This window comes from Pseudorca crassidens, chromosome 15 (genome assembly GCF_039906515.1).
Source record: "Pseudorca crassidens isolate mPseCra1 chromosome 15, mPseCra1.hap1, whole genome shotgun sequence".
Classification (NCBI taxonomy): domain Eukaryota; kingdom Metazoa; phylum Chordata; class Mammalia; order Artiodactyla; family Delphinidae; genus Pseudorca; species Pseudorca crassidens.
In genome coordinates this window covers 1,287,958-1,303,596 of record NC_090310.1, presented here as the reverse complement: position 1 = coordinate 1,303,596, position 15,639 = coordinate 1,287,958, and the positions used below count along the sequence as shown (strand labels likewise).

The 15,639-nt window shown below is 55.0% G+C and overlaps 2 protein-coding genes across 5 annotated transcripts in view; both read left to right on the top strand.

The window, feature by feature from the left end:
- The window catches only part of PSMG3 (proteasome assembly chaperone 3), a 476,610-nt gene that overhangs the window by 156,613 nt on the left and 304,358 nt on the right, over window positions 1-15,639 (top strand). The gene's annotated exons all lie outside the window — the stretch shown is intronic.
- The window catches only part of MAD1L1 (mitotic arrest deficient 1 like 1), a 316,541-nt gene that overhangs the window by 173,264 nt on the left and 127,638 nt on the right, over window positions 1-15,639 (top strand). For all 4 annotated transcript variants that reach the window (XM_067705326.1, XM_067705328.1, XM_067705327.1 and 1 more), the window contains one exon: window positions 14,465-14,605. In XM_067705326.1, coding sequence (XP_067561427.1) covers window positions 14,465-14,605 — 141 coding nt within the window. The remainder of the gene's footprint in view (window positions 1-14,464; window positions 14,606-15,639) is intronic.

Sequence of the window (15,639 nt, the reverse complement as noted above, 5' to 3'; positions counted from 1 at the left end):
GCACAGTTCTTTCATTCGTCTTTGGGTCACGTGCACACGCATGAGCTCTGTCTCTGCACCCCTGGGAGGGTCCATTGTGTGTTCACCTGTGCAGTTTGTGTCAGTTCGCCAAGGTGGCTGTGACGGTTACACGCTTGCTGGCAGGGCACGGGCATTCCTGTTGCTTCAAAGCCTTGCTCACGCTTTGCATGGTGGTTCCTATAAGTCCTGCCGTTCCGGGGAGGGTCAGCGACCTCCCAGGGTATGGATGGGGTTGGACATCTCTTCACATGCTCACCGGCCACTTGGAGATCTGCTTCGGTGACGCCCCTTTCAAGTTCACTGCCCCTTCTTTCCTTCTGCCTTTTCCTCCCTGATTCGTAAGAATTCTTTGTATATTCTGGGTCCTAGCCTTTTGTCCAGTGTTTGTTCTGCAAATATTTTCTCCCAGCTTTTCACTCTGAGTTCTTGATTTTAGTGAGACCTACTCTGTCCACGTGGAAGTTCCTTTATGGTTATTAGTTTTTGTGTATTCACTGTTTAAGAAAGCTTTGCTTGCCCCAAGACACTGATGTATCTTATAATAACGTTTTCTTTAAAGTTTTGCTACTTCACACTTAACTTCACAGCACAAAGGTTTATCGTGTCTGGCAAGCTTCGTTTTCTCCCCATATGGACGTTCCGTTGACTCGACACCATTTATTGAAAAGATGGCCCTTTCCTGCTGCTCCTGAGCGCTGCTTGCATGAGACTAAGTGTGCCTCTGTGCATCGGGCCGTCTCTGCACTCAGTGTTGGGCGTCTCTCTCCCTTCGCTGGAACCACACTGCCGTAGTTACTGAGCCTCGCTCTCTGATAGGGAGGCCGCCACCGCCCTTGTCATCCGACTGCCGGGGCTGATCACCACCCTCTGCATTTTCCTGTCAAGTGTCAGTTTCCGCCAGTAAACCTGCCGAGACTTTACTGGGAGTGCGGTGATCAAATAGCATCTCTGTAACGTTAAGTTTTCAGATCCATGAACGTCTTTATTTGCTTCCACGTTTTTAGGTCATTAATTTCTCTCAGTAATGTGTTTAAAGTTTTCTAGGTAGACATCTTATCTCATAGGGTTTTTTTTTTTAATGATGATATTATAAATGGCATCTTTGCCAGGATTTCTTTTTCTAACTCTTTTTGCTGGCATGTACAAATGTAATTGAACTTTGAATTTTGACTTTGATCCAGCAACATTACTAAGTTTACTTATTTTAATAATTTATTTGCAAGTTTTAATGGATTTTCTGTGTTCACAGTTGTGTCAGCTACTAATAATAGTTTTTCAGTTCTTTCTGATCTTCATACCGTTATGTCTTTTCTTGCCTTATTCTACGACTTAGATTCCCCAGTACTGTTTTAAACAGAAGTGTCAATAGCTTTGCTTCCTTTTCAGTCCTCCACTGTCACAGATGATGACTGTCGTGCGGGAATCTATCAGATCAAAGAGTGTCCCTTCCGTTCCTCATTGGCTGTGAGGGTTTTTTCGTTTTATTGTTTTAATCATGAATAGCTGTTGAATTTTAATGAACTGCTTTTACTGCATATATTGAGATGATCATGATTTTCTTTTTTATTCTGTGAATTTGGAGAATTTAATTAATTGATTTCCAAATGTTAAAGCAAACTGCATTCCAGGAATAAACAGACTTGTCTGGATTATCCCTTGTAAGTAATGCTTTATTTGGTTTGCTAATAAGCAGTTCAGGGATTTTTGCATCTGTGTTTATGAGAGATCTTGACAATTTTTATTTCTTATAAAGTCCTCGTCAGGTTTTGGTGTCATGGTTGTTCTGACTTTATAAAATGAGTTAGGAAATTCTCTTTTCCCTTCTTTGTAATAATTTGTGTAAGATTGGTGGTATTTCTTCCTTAAAAGTTTGGTAGAATTCACCGATAAAGGCATCTAGACCTGGAGTTTTTGTGTTGGGAAGATTCTATATTGGGGCTTTCTTTTCTTTTAAAGACTTTGAAACTATTCAGATTTTCTTTTTCTTCTTGATTCAGTTATGATAAGCTTTGTGGGTTTTTTAGTAAATTTATTTATTTTTTATTTTTGCCTGTGTTGGGTCTTTGTTGCTGTGCATGGGCTTTCTCTAGTTGCGGCGAGCAGGGGCTACTCTTCGTTGCGGTGCGCAGGCTTCTCGTTGTTGTGGCTTCTCTTGTTGCAGAGCACGGGCTCCAGGTGCACGGGCTTCAGTAGTTGTGGCACGTGGGCTCAGTAGTTGTGGCTCACGGGCTCTAGAGTGCAGGCTCAGTAGTTGTGGTGCACGGGCTTCGTTGTTCCACGGCATGTGGGATCTTCCCAGGCCAGGGATCGAACCCATGTCCCCTGCATTGGCAGGCAGATTCTTAACCACTGTGCCACCAGGGAAGCCCTAAGCTTTGTTTTTTAAAAGATTGTCTATTTTATTTTTTTTAATTTTTATTTTTTTTTGCTATACGCGGGCCTCTCACCGTTGTGGCCTCTCCCTTTGCGGAGCACAGGCTCCGGACACGCAGGCTCAGCGGCCATGGCTCACGGGCCCAGCCACTTCACGGCACGTGGGATCTTCCCGGACCAGGGCACGAACCCGTGTCCCCTGCATCAGCAGGCGGACTCTCAACCACTGCGCCCTATTTTATCATTTTATCTAAAGTTTTAAATTCATGTGAAGTTTAGTATATCTTGTTAGATTTTAAAATATTTTTAATGGTCTGTGGTTATGTCTTTTTCAGTCTCATTATTTGGTTATTTAATCTCTCTCTTGATCTGTCTCATCAAGGGTTCAATTAATCACTTGAATGAGCCAAGTTTTGGTTTATTGATTCTATACTGTATGTATTCTATTTCATTAATTTCTATTTTTATACTTATTATTACCTTTCTTTGGTTTAATTTGTTTTTCTTGTTCTGACTTTTTGAGTTGTATATGCAGATGATTGGTTTTAACCTTCTCTTCTCATGTATGCATTTAAGGCTGTAAATTTAGATGCATAATTTAGTGTTGATATACTGTATTTTTCTTATTTAGTTCAAAATATTTATCAGTTTCCATTGTGACTTTGCTTTTATACATATTTGTTACCACCTGCATAAACGTCCATGAGATCATTTTTCTTCTGTCTGTACTGATACCCTCTAGTACTTCCCTTGGTGTGATGTGTGCTGAGGAATTGTCTTAGTTTTTCTTGGCTTGAAAATGTATTTACTAAACTTATTTTTGGAGGATTTTTTTTTGCTGAGTGTAGAGTTCTAGGTTGGCAGCCTTCCACCTGCACCCTTTGAGGGTTCCTTCCACTGTCCTTTGACTTCCATAGACTCTTTTCAGAAATGTGCTGTCATCTGACTCGAGCAGCTGATTTGTTCTCCCTCGACTCCAGTTCCTTTTATTGTTTTTTTGCTTGTTGCTTGTTTTTTTTGGGGGGGGGAGGGGGGGTGCAGAGGGTTATGTTGATGTCCATATTATAGAATATTTTTTAATTAGTAAACTTTGCTTTTGGAAGAGTTTATGGAAAAACCAAGAAGATGGTATAGAGCTCCCATCTTATTTCCCCCACCCCACAGTTTTGCCTAATATTAACATCCTGCATTAGTGTGGTATAAAGGTCCCAGTTAATGAACCAATATCGATGCATTATCATTAATCAAAGTCCATCGGTTACATTAAGGTTTACTCTTTGTATTGTAGAGTTCTTCGGGTTTTGACAAGTGCATGGCGTCACGTGTCCGCCATTACAGTGTCATACGCAGAAATGCATGTATGACTGCTTCCGTTTTCTGGAAGAGTTTAAGCAATTTCTTGCTTAAACATTTGGTAGAATTCACCAGGGAAACCATATGGGTCTGGTGCTTTCTTTTTAGGAAGGTTATTAAGTATTAATTTGATTTCTTTCATAGACACAGGCCTACTCAGATTTTCTATTTCTCCTCTTGTGAATTTTGATAGTCTGCGTCTTTCAAGGTATTGGTCCACTTCATCTAAGTTTTAAAATTTCTGGGTATAGCATTGTTGATAATGCTGCTGTATTCTTTTTTACATCCATGGGACTAATAGTGATAACCCCCCTCTCATTTCTGATACTAGGAATTTGTGTCTTCTCTCTTTTTTTCTTGGTCAGCCTGCTTAGAGGTTTATCATTTTTGCTACCTTTTCAAAGAACATGTGTTTGGTTTTGTTTGTTTTCTCAATTGATTTCCTGTTTCCAGTTTCATTGATGTTTTTGTTCTTATTTTTATTATGATTTTCTTCTGCTTGCTTAAGGTTTATATTGCTCTTCTTTTAAGTTTCCTAAGATGGAAGCTTAGATGATTGATTTTAGATTTTCTTTTCTAAATATGAATTTAAGGCTATAAATTTCCCTCTAAGTGCTGCTTTTCCTACATCCCACAAATCTTGATAAGTTGTGTTTTCATTTTCATTCTGTTAAAAATATTGTTAAATTTCTCTTAAGACTTCTTCTTTGATTTGTGTGTTATTTAGAAGTGTTGTTTAATCTCCACCTGTTTCGGGACTGTCTAGCCATCTTTCTGTTACCAGTTTCTAGTTTAATTCCAATATGCTCCGAGAGCTTACCTTGCTTGATCTGTGTTCTTTGAAATGTGTTGAGATGTGTTTTGTGTCCTAGAATGTGGTCTATCTTGGTGAATGTTCGTGTGACTTGAGAACAATGTGTATCTTGCTGTTGTTGGATGAAATATTTTATCAGTGTCAGACCCAGTTAGTTGATTGATGGTGCTGTTTGGTTCAGCTGTGTCCTCCCTGATTTCCTGACTGCTGGATCTGTCAGTTACTGATAGAGGGGTGTGGAGGTCTCCAGCTATGCCAGGTGGATACACCTCTTTCTCCTTGCAGTTTTGTCAGTTTTGCCTCATGTAATTTGACCCCCTGTTGTTAGGCACATGTGTGTTAAGCATTATGTCTTCCTGGGAGTATTGACCCCTTTGTCCTTGTGTAACGCCCCTCTTTATCCCTGATAGCTTTCTTTGTCCTGAAGTCTGCTGTGCCTGAGATTACTAAGGACTGCCGCCTTCTTTCTTTTGATTGAGGTTAGCATGGCATATCTTTATCCCTTAACTTTTAAGTCTATCTGTGTTTTTATATTTAATGTGGGTATTTTATAGACAACATAATGGGATGTTGTTTCTTAAACCGTTGTGACAGTATCTTTTAATTGGCGTGTTTAGATCATTCACACGTGATGTCATAGCTGGTGTCTCTTGTTCAGTATCTCTGGGGTCTGTTGCTCTTTTCTATTTGGACACTTGTTCATTGTTTCTTTTTTATCTTCCCCTCTTGATCTGCCTTGTTTGGTGTTAACTGAGCATTTTATATGATTTCAGTTCTTCTCTCTTAGCTCATGAATTATACTTCCTAAATAATTCTTTTTAATGACTGCCCTGGAGTTTGAAATACACATTTCAAAGTAAGTGCACTTTGAAATCACACTGTACCATTTCACAGTTTAGTGCAGTCACCTTATGACCGTCTTCCCAAGTCCTCCCTCGTGTCCTGTATAGTAGCGCTGTCCTTCGTTGCACGCACGCAGATGCTGCAGGCACCCAATGCATCATTGCTGCTGTTGCTTTGAGCGGTTATCCATTAGATCAGTTATGACTAAGAAAAGTAAAAAATTCTGTTTCACCTTCAATTATTCCTTCTCTGAATCTCTTCCTTTCTTTATGTAGATCTGACTTTCTGGCCTCTGTCATTTTGCTTCTCTCTCAAGAACGCCTTTTAATATTTTTTAGGGCAGGTGCACCAGCAACAAACCCCCCTCTCTCTTTGTTTTTTTTTTTTTGGTCTGAGAAAATCTTTATTTTTTACTCTTGAAGGGTAATTTCACTAGATACAGAATTCTAGGATGGTGGGTTTTTTCTTTCAACACTTATAATTTTCCCTTGCATGGTTTCTGGCATCTTTTGGATTTCTCTGTCTTTGACTTTCTGAAGTTTGAATATGATATGATATGCTCTGGTGTGGCACGTCGCCTCTGGCCGCTGTCCTGTCGGCGCTGGGCAGCACCCGAGGAAGCAGGGCCTCTGACCCTGCGAACCTGCAGCCGTCGGCTGGAGTTCACGTCTCCCAGCGCACGGAGGCGAAGGCCCAGGCGGAGGTGGCCCAGGGAGTCCTGGCAGCCCAGGTCCCTGCCCCGCTCAGGGTCCCGGGCAGGGGCTCGTGTCTGTAGTGCAGGGGCTTTGGGTCCGGCTCATCCCGCGGCATCGGGGTGGGAAGGGTGCAGGTGGAGGCAGACGGAGGAGAAGCATCTCGAGTGCCAGCCCTCGGCCCTGCCAGTGTGCGGGCTGCGTGCAGCTCACGGTCTTCTGGACGTGGCGCCTTTTCCCACGTCCTTTCTCCTTTCTTCAACCTCTTCTCTCCTGATAACCTGACGTTCAGAGCAGCTGTCGGGGAAATTACAGGCCATGTCCTGGTCCAGTGTTGGGGCAGAAATGCCAGTGTCCCCGGGCATCGTGTCCTTGACTTGACCTGTGGGGCTGCAGAGGTGGGGCCCGGGTCCCCAGAACCAGCCAGGGTCAAGAGGCGGCAGTGGAGGCCCTTCAGGCCTCCTTGCAGGGGGCTGCGCCATGAGCAGAGGTGTCCTGGAGAGGGCGGCAGGATTAGGGGCTGCGACCAGAGGCGTGAGAGTGGAGGGGTAGCCGCAGGGCGGGGCGGGGCCGTGGGTGGACATCGTCTTCCCGGCCGGCCAGCGCCGTCAGCCGTCCCTGGGGAGGGGAATGGGCGGGGTGCAGCCCGCTGGGCTCTTGGTCGTCCGGCTCCAGGAGGCTGCCCAGCCAGGCTGTGGTTCTTCTCTTCCGAGCTGCCCTTGCAGCTCCCCTCCTTCGCGGGGTCCCTTCTTTTCTTCCGGAATTGCTTCCGCGTCAGTGAACACAGAGCGAGAAAGTGAATTTCATCCTTCTCGAGTGCTGTGGGTTTTCCAGAACGTGTCAGGTGGTTTGAGCGCCCCGTTTGCTGGTGTCTGTAGCCTCAGAGGGTGGCCGCCTCTCCTGCCTCTTGTTGTCTTTAGATGGAGTTGAAGTCGCGTCGGTTCCTTCGCCTCCGCAGCCCCTGAGGGTGGCCTCCTTCCCACGGGAGCCCCGTCGGCTGGTGCCCAGGCAGTGTGGGCGGGAGGGGCACCCGCTCCCGAGCACAGAGCTGCCCTGGGTTGGTGGGGAGCGTCCCCTGTGGGCTCGATGCCCTTGGATCCCTTTGCTCCGCTGTGCCAGCCCCGTGCTGTGAGCAGTCTGGTCGTGTTAACAGGAGTGGGAGGCTAGGGGGGAGGCCCCCAGGTCCTGGGGCCTGGTCCCCATGGGTTGCCGTGTGGTAGGAGCACCAGGGTGTGCTGGGGTCTCAGACCAGTGGCCGCTGGCCTTGCCCGTGGGCTTCAGCTCTTGTGGTTTCGCCTTCCAGCCGCTCAGAGGGGCAGGCGTGAGGAAACCACAGCCGCACCGGCTGTCTCGTCCCAGAGCTGGTCGCCGGCACCGGCTCCTGGCGACCCCAGGCTGGGAGCCCTGCCTGATGCAGTTTTGAAAAGCACACGGGATGACACACGTGACGGCTTGTGGCCTGTACAGTGCTGTGCCTGTGAGCGAGCTGCCACACCTGCCTGGGCTCAAGGGTACTGAAACCATCACTTGGCGGAAGGAAAAGCTGACGTGTTTGGGCCAGTGAGCCTGGGGCGGGATGAGGGGGGAGGGAGGAGAGAGGCGGGCATTGGGAAGTGGAGGTACCAGCCGTGGGCCCGTCCTCCCTCCTCCTGTGGTCCTCACGGCTGTACGAGGCCGTCCCTAGCCCTTCTCTCCGCAGGCACTGTTTCGTGTTTATCAAGTAATCTTTGTTCATCTTTCAGCCCCTCCCTCGGGTGGTCATGCCCCCATTTTGCGTGAGAAGGGCAAGTTCAGAGAGGTTAAGTCGCCTGCCAGGGGTTGCACAGCTGGTTTGTGGTGGAGTCAGGATTTGAGCCTGGGTTTGTCCAACCCAGACACACCTGACACTGGGACCCCTCGGTGCTCATCACGGCTCTCAGGGGACCCCAGGAGGTGGAGGCACAGCCCACCTCTGCACTGCCCACTCGTTTGGGAAGCAAGCGGCCAGGATTGGGCCCAGCAACGCAGCTCGCGGAGGCCAGCTTCCACCCTCCCGCGCAGCCTCCCGCGCAGCGTCCCGCGCAGCAGTTCCACGTTTCTGCCTCCATCCACTGTGTTTCTTTTGGTGACTCCGTGTGAGTGGAGAGGCCATTGGAACGGGACTCTGTAGCTGTTTAGGGTCATGAATTTCATTTGCTTATTAAAACACGACGGTGTTGTGGGATGAGTGGGGTCGGGTAGGGGTGCTAGACTTGTTGAGGGCTCGTGGTGGCAGAAGGGCTGGGTTGGAAGGGCCCCCGTGGAGCCCTGCAGGTGGGCGGAGGGCTGAGCGGTCGGCCAGGAGGGTGAACTGGGCAGCAGCTCTGGCCGGGAGGTGGGCTTGTGACGGTGAAAACACACAGGTATGCCCCCCCTACCACCAGGAGGGCCCGGAAGTGGGGCCCCTGACGCTGTGGGCGCCACAGCCCCGGCCTCTGGGCTCGCGCACTGGGATCGGCAGGACCTCGTCTCCGATGCGGGGGACTTCCGAAGCCGGGGCGCGGTGGGCCTCGGGAGGGGCCGGCCTCTCCGTGTCCTGCGCGCTGTCTGCCCTGGGCGCCAGAGAAGAACTAGATGAAGTGGGGGTGGGAGCAGCAGTGAGCGCACCGCTGCCGCTGCCCTTGCAGCCCTAGTGGGCGCCAGACGTGCCAAAGCCCCGCGTGCCCAGTGCTCTGCTGGGACTTCAGCCACCCCGAGAGGTTCCTTGTGCTTTTCGTTTCACAGGCCTGAGGTCACACAGCTGGTCTTCGTGAACCAGGGTTGGGGCCCAGTGGGCCGGGGTGCTCGCGCCTTCCTGGGCCCTCGACTCGTGCCCCCTCCTCCTCCCTCACTGGCGCTCCCTTGGGGTGCCATCTTCCTTCAGGGTCTGAGCTGTCGCCTGGGCATCCTCCTTGGGCCCCGTGCCTGCCCTGGGCCGTGGCCCTCCTCACCGCAGGCCCTGGGGGCTGTGGTCAGCATCCTCGTCCTCAGGGCCCACAGCCCTTCTCTCCCCTGCCCGCTCCCACCCCAAGGCCCGGGCTTACAGCTCTGACGGGCCTGCATCAGGCAGCACCTCGCACACACCCGGCGGGGGCAGGCCCGTCCTGTGTCGCAGCGGTGTGTGCTTCCGCCCGCACGTGCTTCTTCAGCCTCTGCGTGGGGCGCGTGCGTGTTTCTCCACCCCTGGGTGCCCGTCAGCATGTTGGGGGCTGCGCGGCGAAGCTCAGCCGCACGTGGAGGACCAGCTGGGGTTCACGGTGGTCATCACCACCGCTGCTCCCTCCCACGAGGCCATGCCGGGTGGAGCGCCCTTCCCCAGAGGTGCCCACCGGGAAGCCCAGACGCTTCCTAAAGCGTCCGGGGCCTCTGCGTCTGCGGCCCCCCCCCGGGGCCCCCGGGGTCTGCCGTGGCCCCCTCACTGTCTGCGCACCCTCTCCAGCGCCCAGGAGCTGCGGGCCTGGTCCTTGGGCCGTCCTGAGGCCTGCATCTCACCCCTGCCCCCCTTGCCCTACCCCCACGCCCCCTGCCCGCTGAGCCCGCTCTCGCCCAGGGCAGTGAGAGGAGGATGAAGGAGGGGAGGCAGGCGGGAGCTTTCCAGGGTAGCAGGGTTCTGGGCAGCTTGTTGCTCCCAGCACTCCCGGGAGGCCCCGCACGCCAGCGGGGCTCTTCTGCTGGTGGCCTTAGGGGCCATTAGAGACAGAAGCATTGAGAAACGCTCTCTGCCTGCTCCCTTCAGGTGAGCAGGAAGTTGGGGGGCTTGGCCTGTGAAGGTTTATCTCACACGTGCGTGTGCACGTGCGTGCACGTGCGTTCTTAGAGCTCCGCCTCTGCGTGTTCTTGCCTCTCCGACTCATTCTCCCGCCTGCCTGGATTTTCGCATCCTCCTCGTGCCCCCAGAACATTGTTCTCTGTGTCCACGGCTTTGCCTGTCCACCCAGAGCTGTCGGATTCCGGAGTCGTAGGACCCTTTCCTCTGCCTGCAGAGGGGGCTGATCTGAATGAAACCACGTGGGCAGAGGGTCCTGCCTCCCTGCTAATAAGCCGTAGCCTTTCAGGAGAGGATTCCCCCCTCCCCCCCCCGTCACTGGCTTCCCCTTCAGCCTAGAGCTGGCCAGGCCTGGGAGACCTGGGCTTGAGTTGTAGAAGGAAAGACGGACGGTGACGGCGGTGAGCAGAGCTGTGCGTGGTGAGGTGCGCGTGGCCGCGTGGCCGGCGGGGACGGGCCTGAAGGACGCGAGGGCCAGACGTGTCCCGGGGGAGAAATCTCCAGACTGAGGGGTCAGCAAAGCAGAGGCCTGAGGTGAGGGAGGGTCAGCATCTTGGCACTTCGGGAATCCGTCCCCAGGGAGCCGAAGGGCCGGGTGGGCCCCCGGAACCTGCGTCCCTAACCAGCCCCACCCAGGTAACAAGCTGCTGGCGGGGGAGGGGGGCGGAGATGCGTTCCTGTGGACGGAGTTGGCAGCATCCGCTGACAGGTTAGAGGGAGGGGTCCTTGCTCAGACTCCGTACCCATCCCCTCTGTATCCCCCAGCTTGCGTCCACCTGCACGCCCCGCTTCTGCCCCCGCCCATTCCCTAGCCCAGCCTTCCCCCGGGCAGGACTCTCAGTGCCCACCGGGACCTCCCGCCCCCTCCTGCAGACGCCTGCTGAGTGCACGCTCGGGCTGCCGGGCTGGGCCCGGGGCTGTAGAGTTTGGCTGCCGCCTGGTTATTGGCTGGCCTGTGCCCATCCTCCCTGTGGGGCTTGGACAAGTGACTTTGCACCTCTGCCCCCGTTTTCTTTCCAGGAAACAGTGGCCTGGACTTGATCTGAGAGGCTTCCAAGCTCTATATGACTTACTTTCTCCACCGCTTCTCAGCACCACTGAGGCTCTCCACTCCCTTCATGTACATTAAAGAAGAAAGCGTTGGTTTCATCTCTGCCATCCTCAGATTCTGGGTTCTTATTGGGAATATTCCAGAACTTGCAGAGACCACATCGCCTTGGTACTGCCCTGGTTCCCACTCGCAAGCCTGCAGAGCTCTGAGCCGGTCATGGAGGAGGGGCAGGAAGACGGTGACGGGTAGCGAGGGTCTGGAGCTGTGTGTCCTGGCGTCCTCTTGGCACCCTCCCGAGCCAGCCCAGAGGCATTGCAAGGCTGGGCTCTTGAGCTGCCTACGCGGAGCGGCCCCGGCCTTGTCCCCGAGTTGGGCATTGGCGCGAGCTCCGGGTAGACGCCAGGAGCGCCATCCGCAGGATGTGTGCAGACCCTCTGCCGCCCAGCCAGGCCTGGTCATCCCCCCTTGCTTTCTCCATCTGGTCCTTGAGGCCTGTGTACAGGAGGGTCGGTACGTATCACCCCAAACGCTTCGTCTGTCAGGGAGTGTGGGGCTGTCAGGGCCAGCCTGTCAGTCACAGACCGGAGCTCTGAAGCTGGGGCTGGCAGGGTCGGAGCAGGGTCACGGCCGCTGCCTTTGCTGCCAGTCGCGGCCTCCGCTCTCCCGCACCCCGCTGGGCACTGCAGGCTGGGCCTGGGGGTCGAGGGCAACTTCCATCACTGCCCCCTCCCCCGCGTCCTCAGTCCATTTCTCCCTGCGCGATGCTGTGACCACGCTCTTTGGGTTGCGCTGATCACGTGACAAGCAAGTGTGCCGGGACAGACGAGGCTGTGGTGTCCCCAGGGAGAAGCACCCAGGGGAGCCCCGTCCTGTCTGTACCTGGAGGCGTCTGCGCAGCTCCTCAGCTCAGGCTGGGTGCCTGTTTGTTCAGGGATTAGTCCCCACGCTTGTTCAAGTGAAAACGAAGGGCCCTTCACCACGAGTGGAATCTGTCATTAAAAAGTCGTTATCAGATCAAACCAGCCCAGTTCTGCTGCTTCATGACTAAATGGCAAAACGATTTCCTTAGAAGGTACAAACAGCAAACTTTCCATTTTATATCTTCCTCTTTGCTAGCCTGGAGACGTAATAGAAGAGAACCGTAGTGGGAGGCCACATTTTGGAGATTTATTGGTCAATAAAGGTGACAATTACAGCTTGTTTATGAAAGGAAGCTCCTCCCCGGCCCCTGCGTGGCATCGATGCTCTGGTAATAATAACTGTGTAACCAGCTCGAAACCATAAAAGTCAATGGGAAGATACAGGATTTCAATAAAATTATGACACTCGATAAACCTTCCTGTTGGAAACAAATTTTCCACGGATGTGTGACCAGTTCCAGTTGGATTTGTAACTTTAATTTCTCACTTATTGAATTTTTTGTCATCAACTAATGATGAGGTCCGTGCTGGGGCGATGGCCCAGCCAGAGGCCCGGGAGCGCAGTAGACCGCTGAACTCGGCGGGTGGGGGCCGATGGGCTCCTGCGGGAGAAGAGGGGACCCTGTGAGCCCCCAGTCTTCACCAGTCTCACCTGAGAAGGAGGGGCCTGGGCAGACTGCGGGGGCAGCAGCGGTGCTTGGGGTGGAGCAGCAGTTGGGGCAGGTCTCTGCCCGGGCAGTCGGGCCTCAGTTCACGGAAGCAGCGGCCGAGAGCACGGGGCAGAGGGTCCGAGAACATGCCTCGGAGTCGCTGCTGGTGTGGCTGGCCCTGTGGCTCGCCCGGGACGCGGTGCCCTGGCGGGTGTGTGGGCTGCGAGGGGCGCCGGCTGGGGTGCAGAGCGAGGCTGCACGAGCTTCTCCAGCTGCTGCGCCGGGCATGCCTGCGGGAGGGGCTGCGCCCTGGAGTCCAAACGTGGAGGTCTGTTTGCCGGTGTGGATGAGAGGGTTGCTGTCACCACGTGAGCCTCGTGGCTCACAGGCCGGCGGCTGGCTGCTTGGTCCAGGAGGGCATCAGTCATCCCGGCCGGCCTGTGCAGTGTGCTGATGACCCACCCCGCTGATCAGGGAGGAGGCTCAGGTGGACGAAAGCGCTGGCCTCGGGTTGCCCGGAGCAGAGCTGGGACCCGGACGTGGTCTCGTGGGAGCCACCTTTGCTTCCTGGGCTGTGCTGGCCCAGGCTAGGCCACTGAGCTCCCCAGTGTGGCCCGCACACCAGCAACGTCGCCTGTTAGAAAGGCAGACTCTCAGGCCCCACCCCAGACCTGCTGAATCTGAAAGGAGGTTTCACAGGACCCGGGAGATGCGCAAGATGGGAGGTTTGAGAAGCCGCGCTCTCGTTAAGCCTGGCTGTCTGCAGGGGACCTGATTTTGTCTAACTGTGCAGCCTGTGTGGGCCTCCTCGGCCGCAGCCGGGAGACATGGGGGCAGGAGGAGGGCAGGTGCCAGCCTTCAGCTCGTGCTGCAGCCTGCTAGGAGCGAGGTCTCCTCCCTGCACCCTTGGGGGCTGGATCCAGAAGAGACTGGCCCATGGTTCCAGGCCCACAGTGGGGGAGGGGAGCCTCCTTTCCCCGGCTGCCAGGGTGGCTCCGTTCCTGGTCTTGGGGACAGCCTCGGTCTCTGAGGGCCTCCCCTGCTGTTCTCCCTTCACCAGCATCTCAGGAAGGGGTCTTCCCGTGTGGCTCAGGAGGCGCCGCCCGTCTCTCCCAGGGCTCGTGCCGTTGGCCATCGTTTCCAGTAGGGTACCACTGGGTGGGGACTCCTGTGTGGCTCTAAGCGGTGGTCTCAGCGCTGTGTGGTCCGTGTGCCCCACGAAACCTGAGCTGCATCTTTACATGGAGGAGGGGTGCCGGGCGTGGCTGGTGCACGGTGACGCCCAGGACCGTGGCCTCTGGCACCCCATGGGCTCGGGGGTGTGGTGGGGAGGAGCTTGCCGAGGCCAGAGCTGGTGCCGCGGGGGTCCTGGGGCCTGTCAGAGCGCTCTGGGAGGACTCCTCGGCCCTGCTGGACACCTGCCGCCTCCCTGCTTAGAGGGACCTCTCCTTACCCACCGAATCTTCTGCTTAGACCCTGGCTCTGAGTGTTGCTGGGTCAAAGGCCAGGTCAGAAGTCACGGGAGCGGGGTTACTCCAACCCACTTGCCGGCGGACCCCACTGGTGTGTCCCTTGGTCTGTTTGCCGGGACTCAGGAGGTCACACTGACCCAGAGCACTGGCCCAGACCTTCTGCCCAGCTGGGGGACACTGCAGACTCGGGGAGGGAGGGGTGCCGACCCTGATGGAGGCAGCCCCCGCCCTCTGCTGGCCTCCACAGGTCAGGCGGTGCAGCTCGAGGATGGGCCCCAGGCTCACCGGGCACTGGCCAAGCAGGTCTGCGGCTTCAGAGCAGCCAGGGCCCGTCTCGGCCTTGGTGGGCTCTGCCGGGCTAAGTGGCCAGCTCGAGCTCTTCAAGGAGCCACCCAGGGGGCCCCACCTGGCAGCCTGCCCCTCGAACTTGACCCCAAGCCCACCACGCTGCTCCTGTCTCCCTCACGCCCCTCGCCCGCACGGGGCTGACCTCTTGCCCTCTGTGCCCACAGGAGCGGGACGGCATGCGCGCCATCCTGGGGTCCTACGACAGTGAGCTGACCCCGGCCGAGTACTCGCCCCAGCTGACCCGCCGCATGCGCGAGGCCGAGGACATGGTGCAGAAGGTGCACGCGCACAGCTCGGAGATGGAGGTGAGTGGCCCAGCGTCCGTGCGCGCTCCGCGGGGGGGGGGGGGGCACGCTGCGGACGCTGTTGCGTGCAGACCTCAGTCCTGCTGGGGAGGGCCGCCTCCAGCCCCCGCAAGCACAGCCTTGTCGGTGCAGGCGCTTCCATGCCGTTTTTACCGCCACACATTTGCTCCCCGTGAGACACTAGTGAAGAGGGATACGCGGGGAAGGCTCCCCCCGGCGCTTTTTACGTTACGAGTTCCTTCCTGTCTGGCACCGCGTGTGCTCCAGTTCATTACGAGGTTGGCAGTTCTGGCACCTCCAATGCCATATGTTGAGGCTTTTTCCATGTTGGAGATGAGGGGCTGTCAGTGACCTCGGAACTCGTTGAGCAGCGTGGTCACCGTGCCTTACCCTGCCCGAGGCGGCGGCTTGGGGACAGCCCCGCCCCTGGCATCTGGCGGACGGGCACCGGGTTCCTTTGGCTCCCTGTCTCCCCTTGAGTCCTGCCTGCAGGGAGCTGACTTGTCCCGGTTTGCCTGGGGCTGTCCTGGTTTTGGTAGCGAAAGTGCCTGACCCCTTCTTCCCTTCCTGTGGTCAGCAGTGCAGTGGAGCGGTCACTCAGCCTTCCCTTCCAGCTCCCAGACTTACGGGAGAATTCGGGGGGGTGGACATCACCGGCTCTGCCAGCGTCACTGCCACGGCTGTTCCTCTCCATCGTCATCATCGCCACAGGGGCTCACGTGGCCAGTCCAGGCTCTGGGCGGGAGGCACCAGACAGAGGAGGGGCAGAGGAATGGCCTCCCAGCCCTGGCAGCCGCTCCGCCCTGTCCACGCTGGGACTCCCGTCCCTGCCCTGTACCCTCCGGACAGGGGTGCTGATGGCCTCCTGCCCTCCATCCAGGCCGCACCGACCCTGGATCTGTGTTAGGACGGAAGACCTGAGATCCCCATCTTTGAGTCTGGGGGTTACCCTGGGACCAGCCTCAGTGTTCTGGACTCAGGCTCTGCTCGCCATCCCAGCGAGGCCATCCATTGGGGGGGCGGTTCTTGCTCTC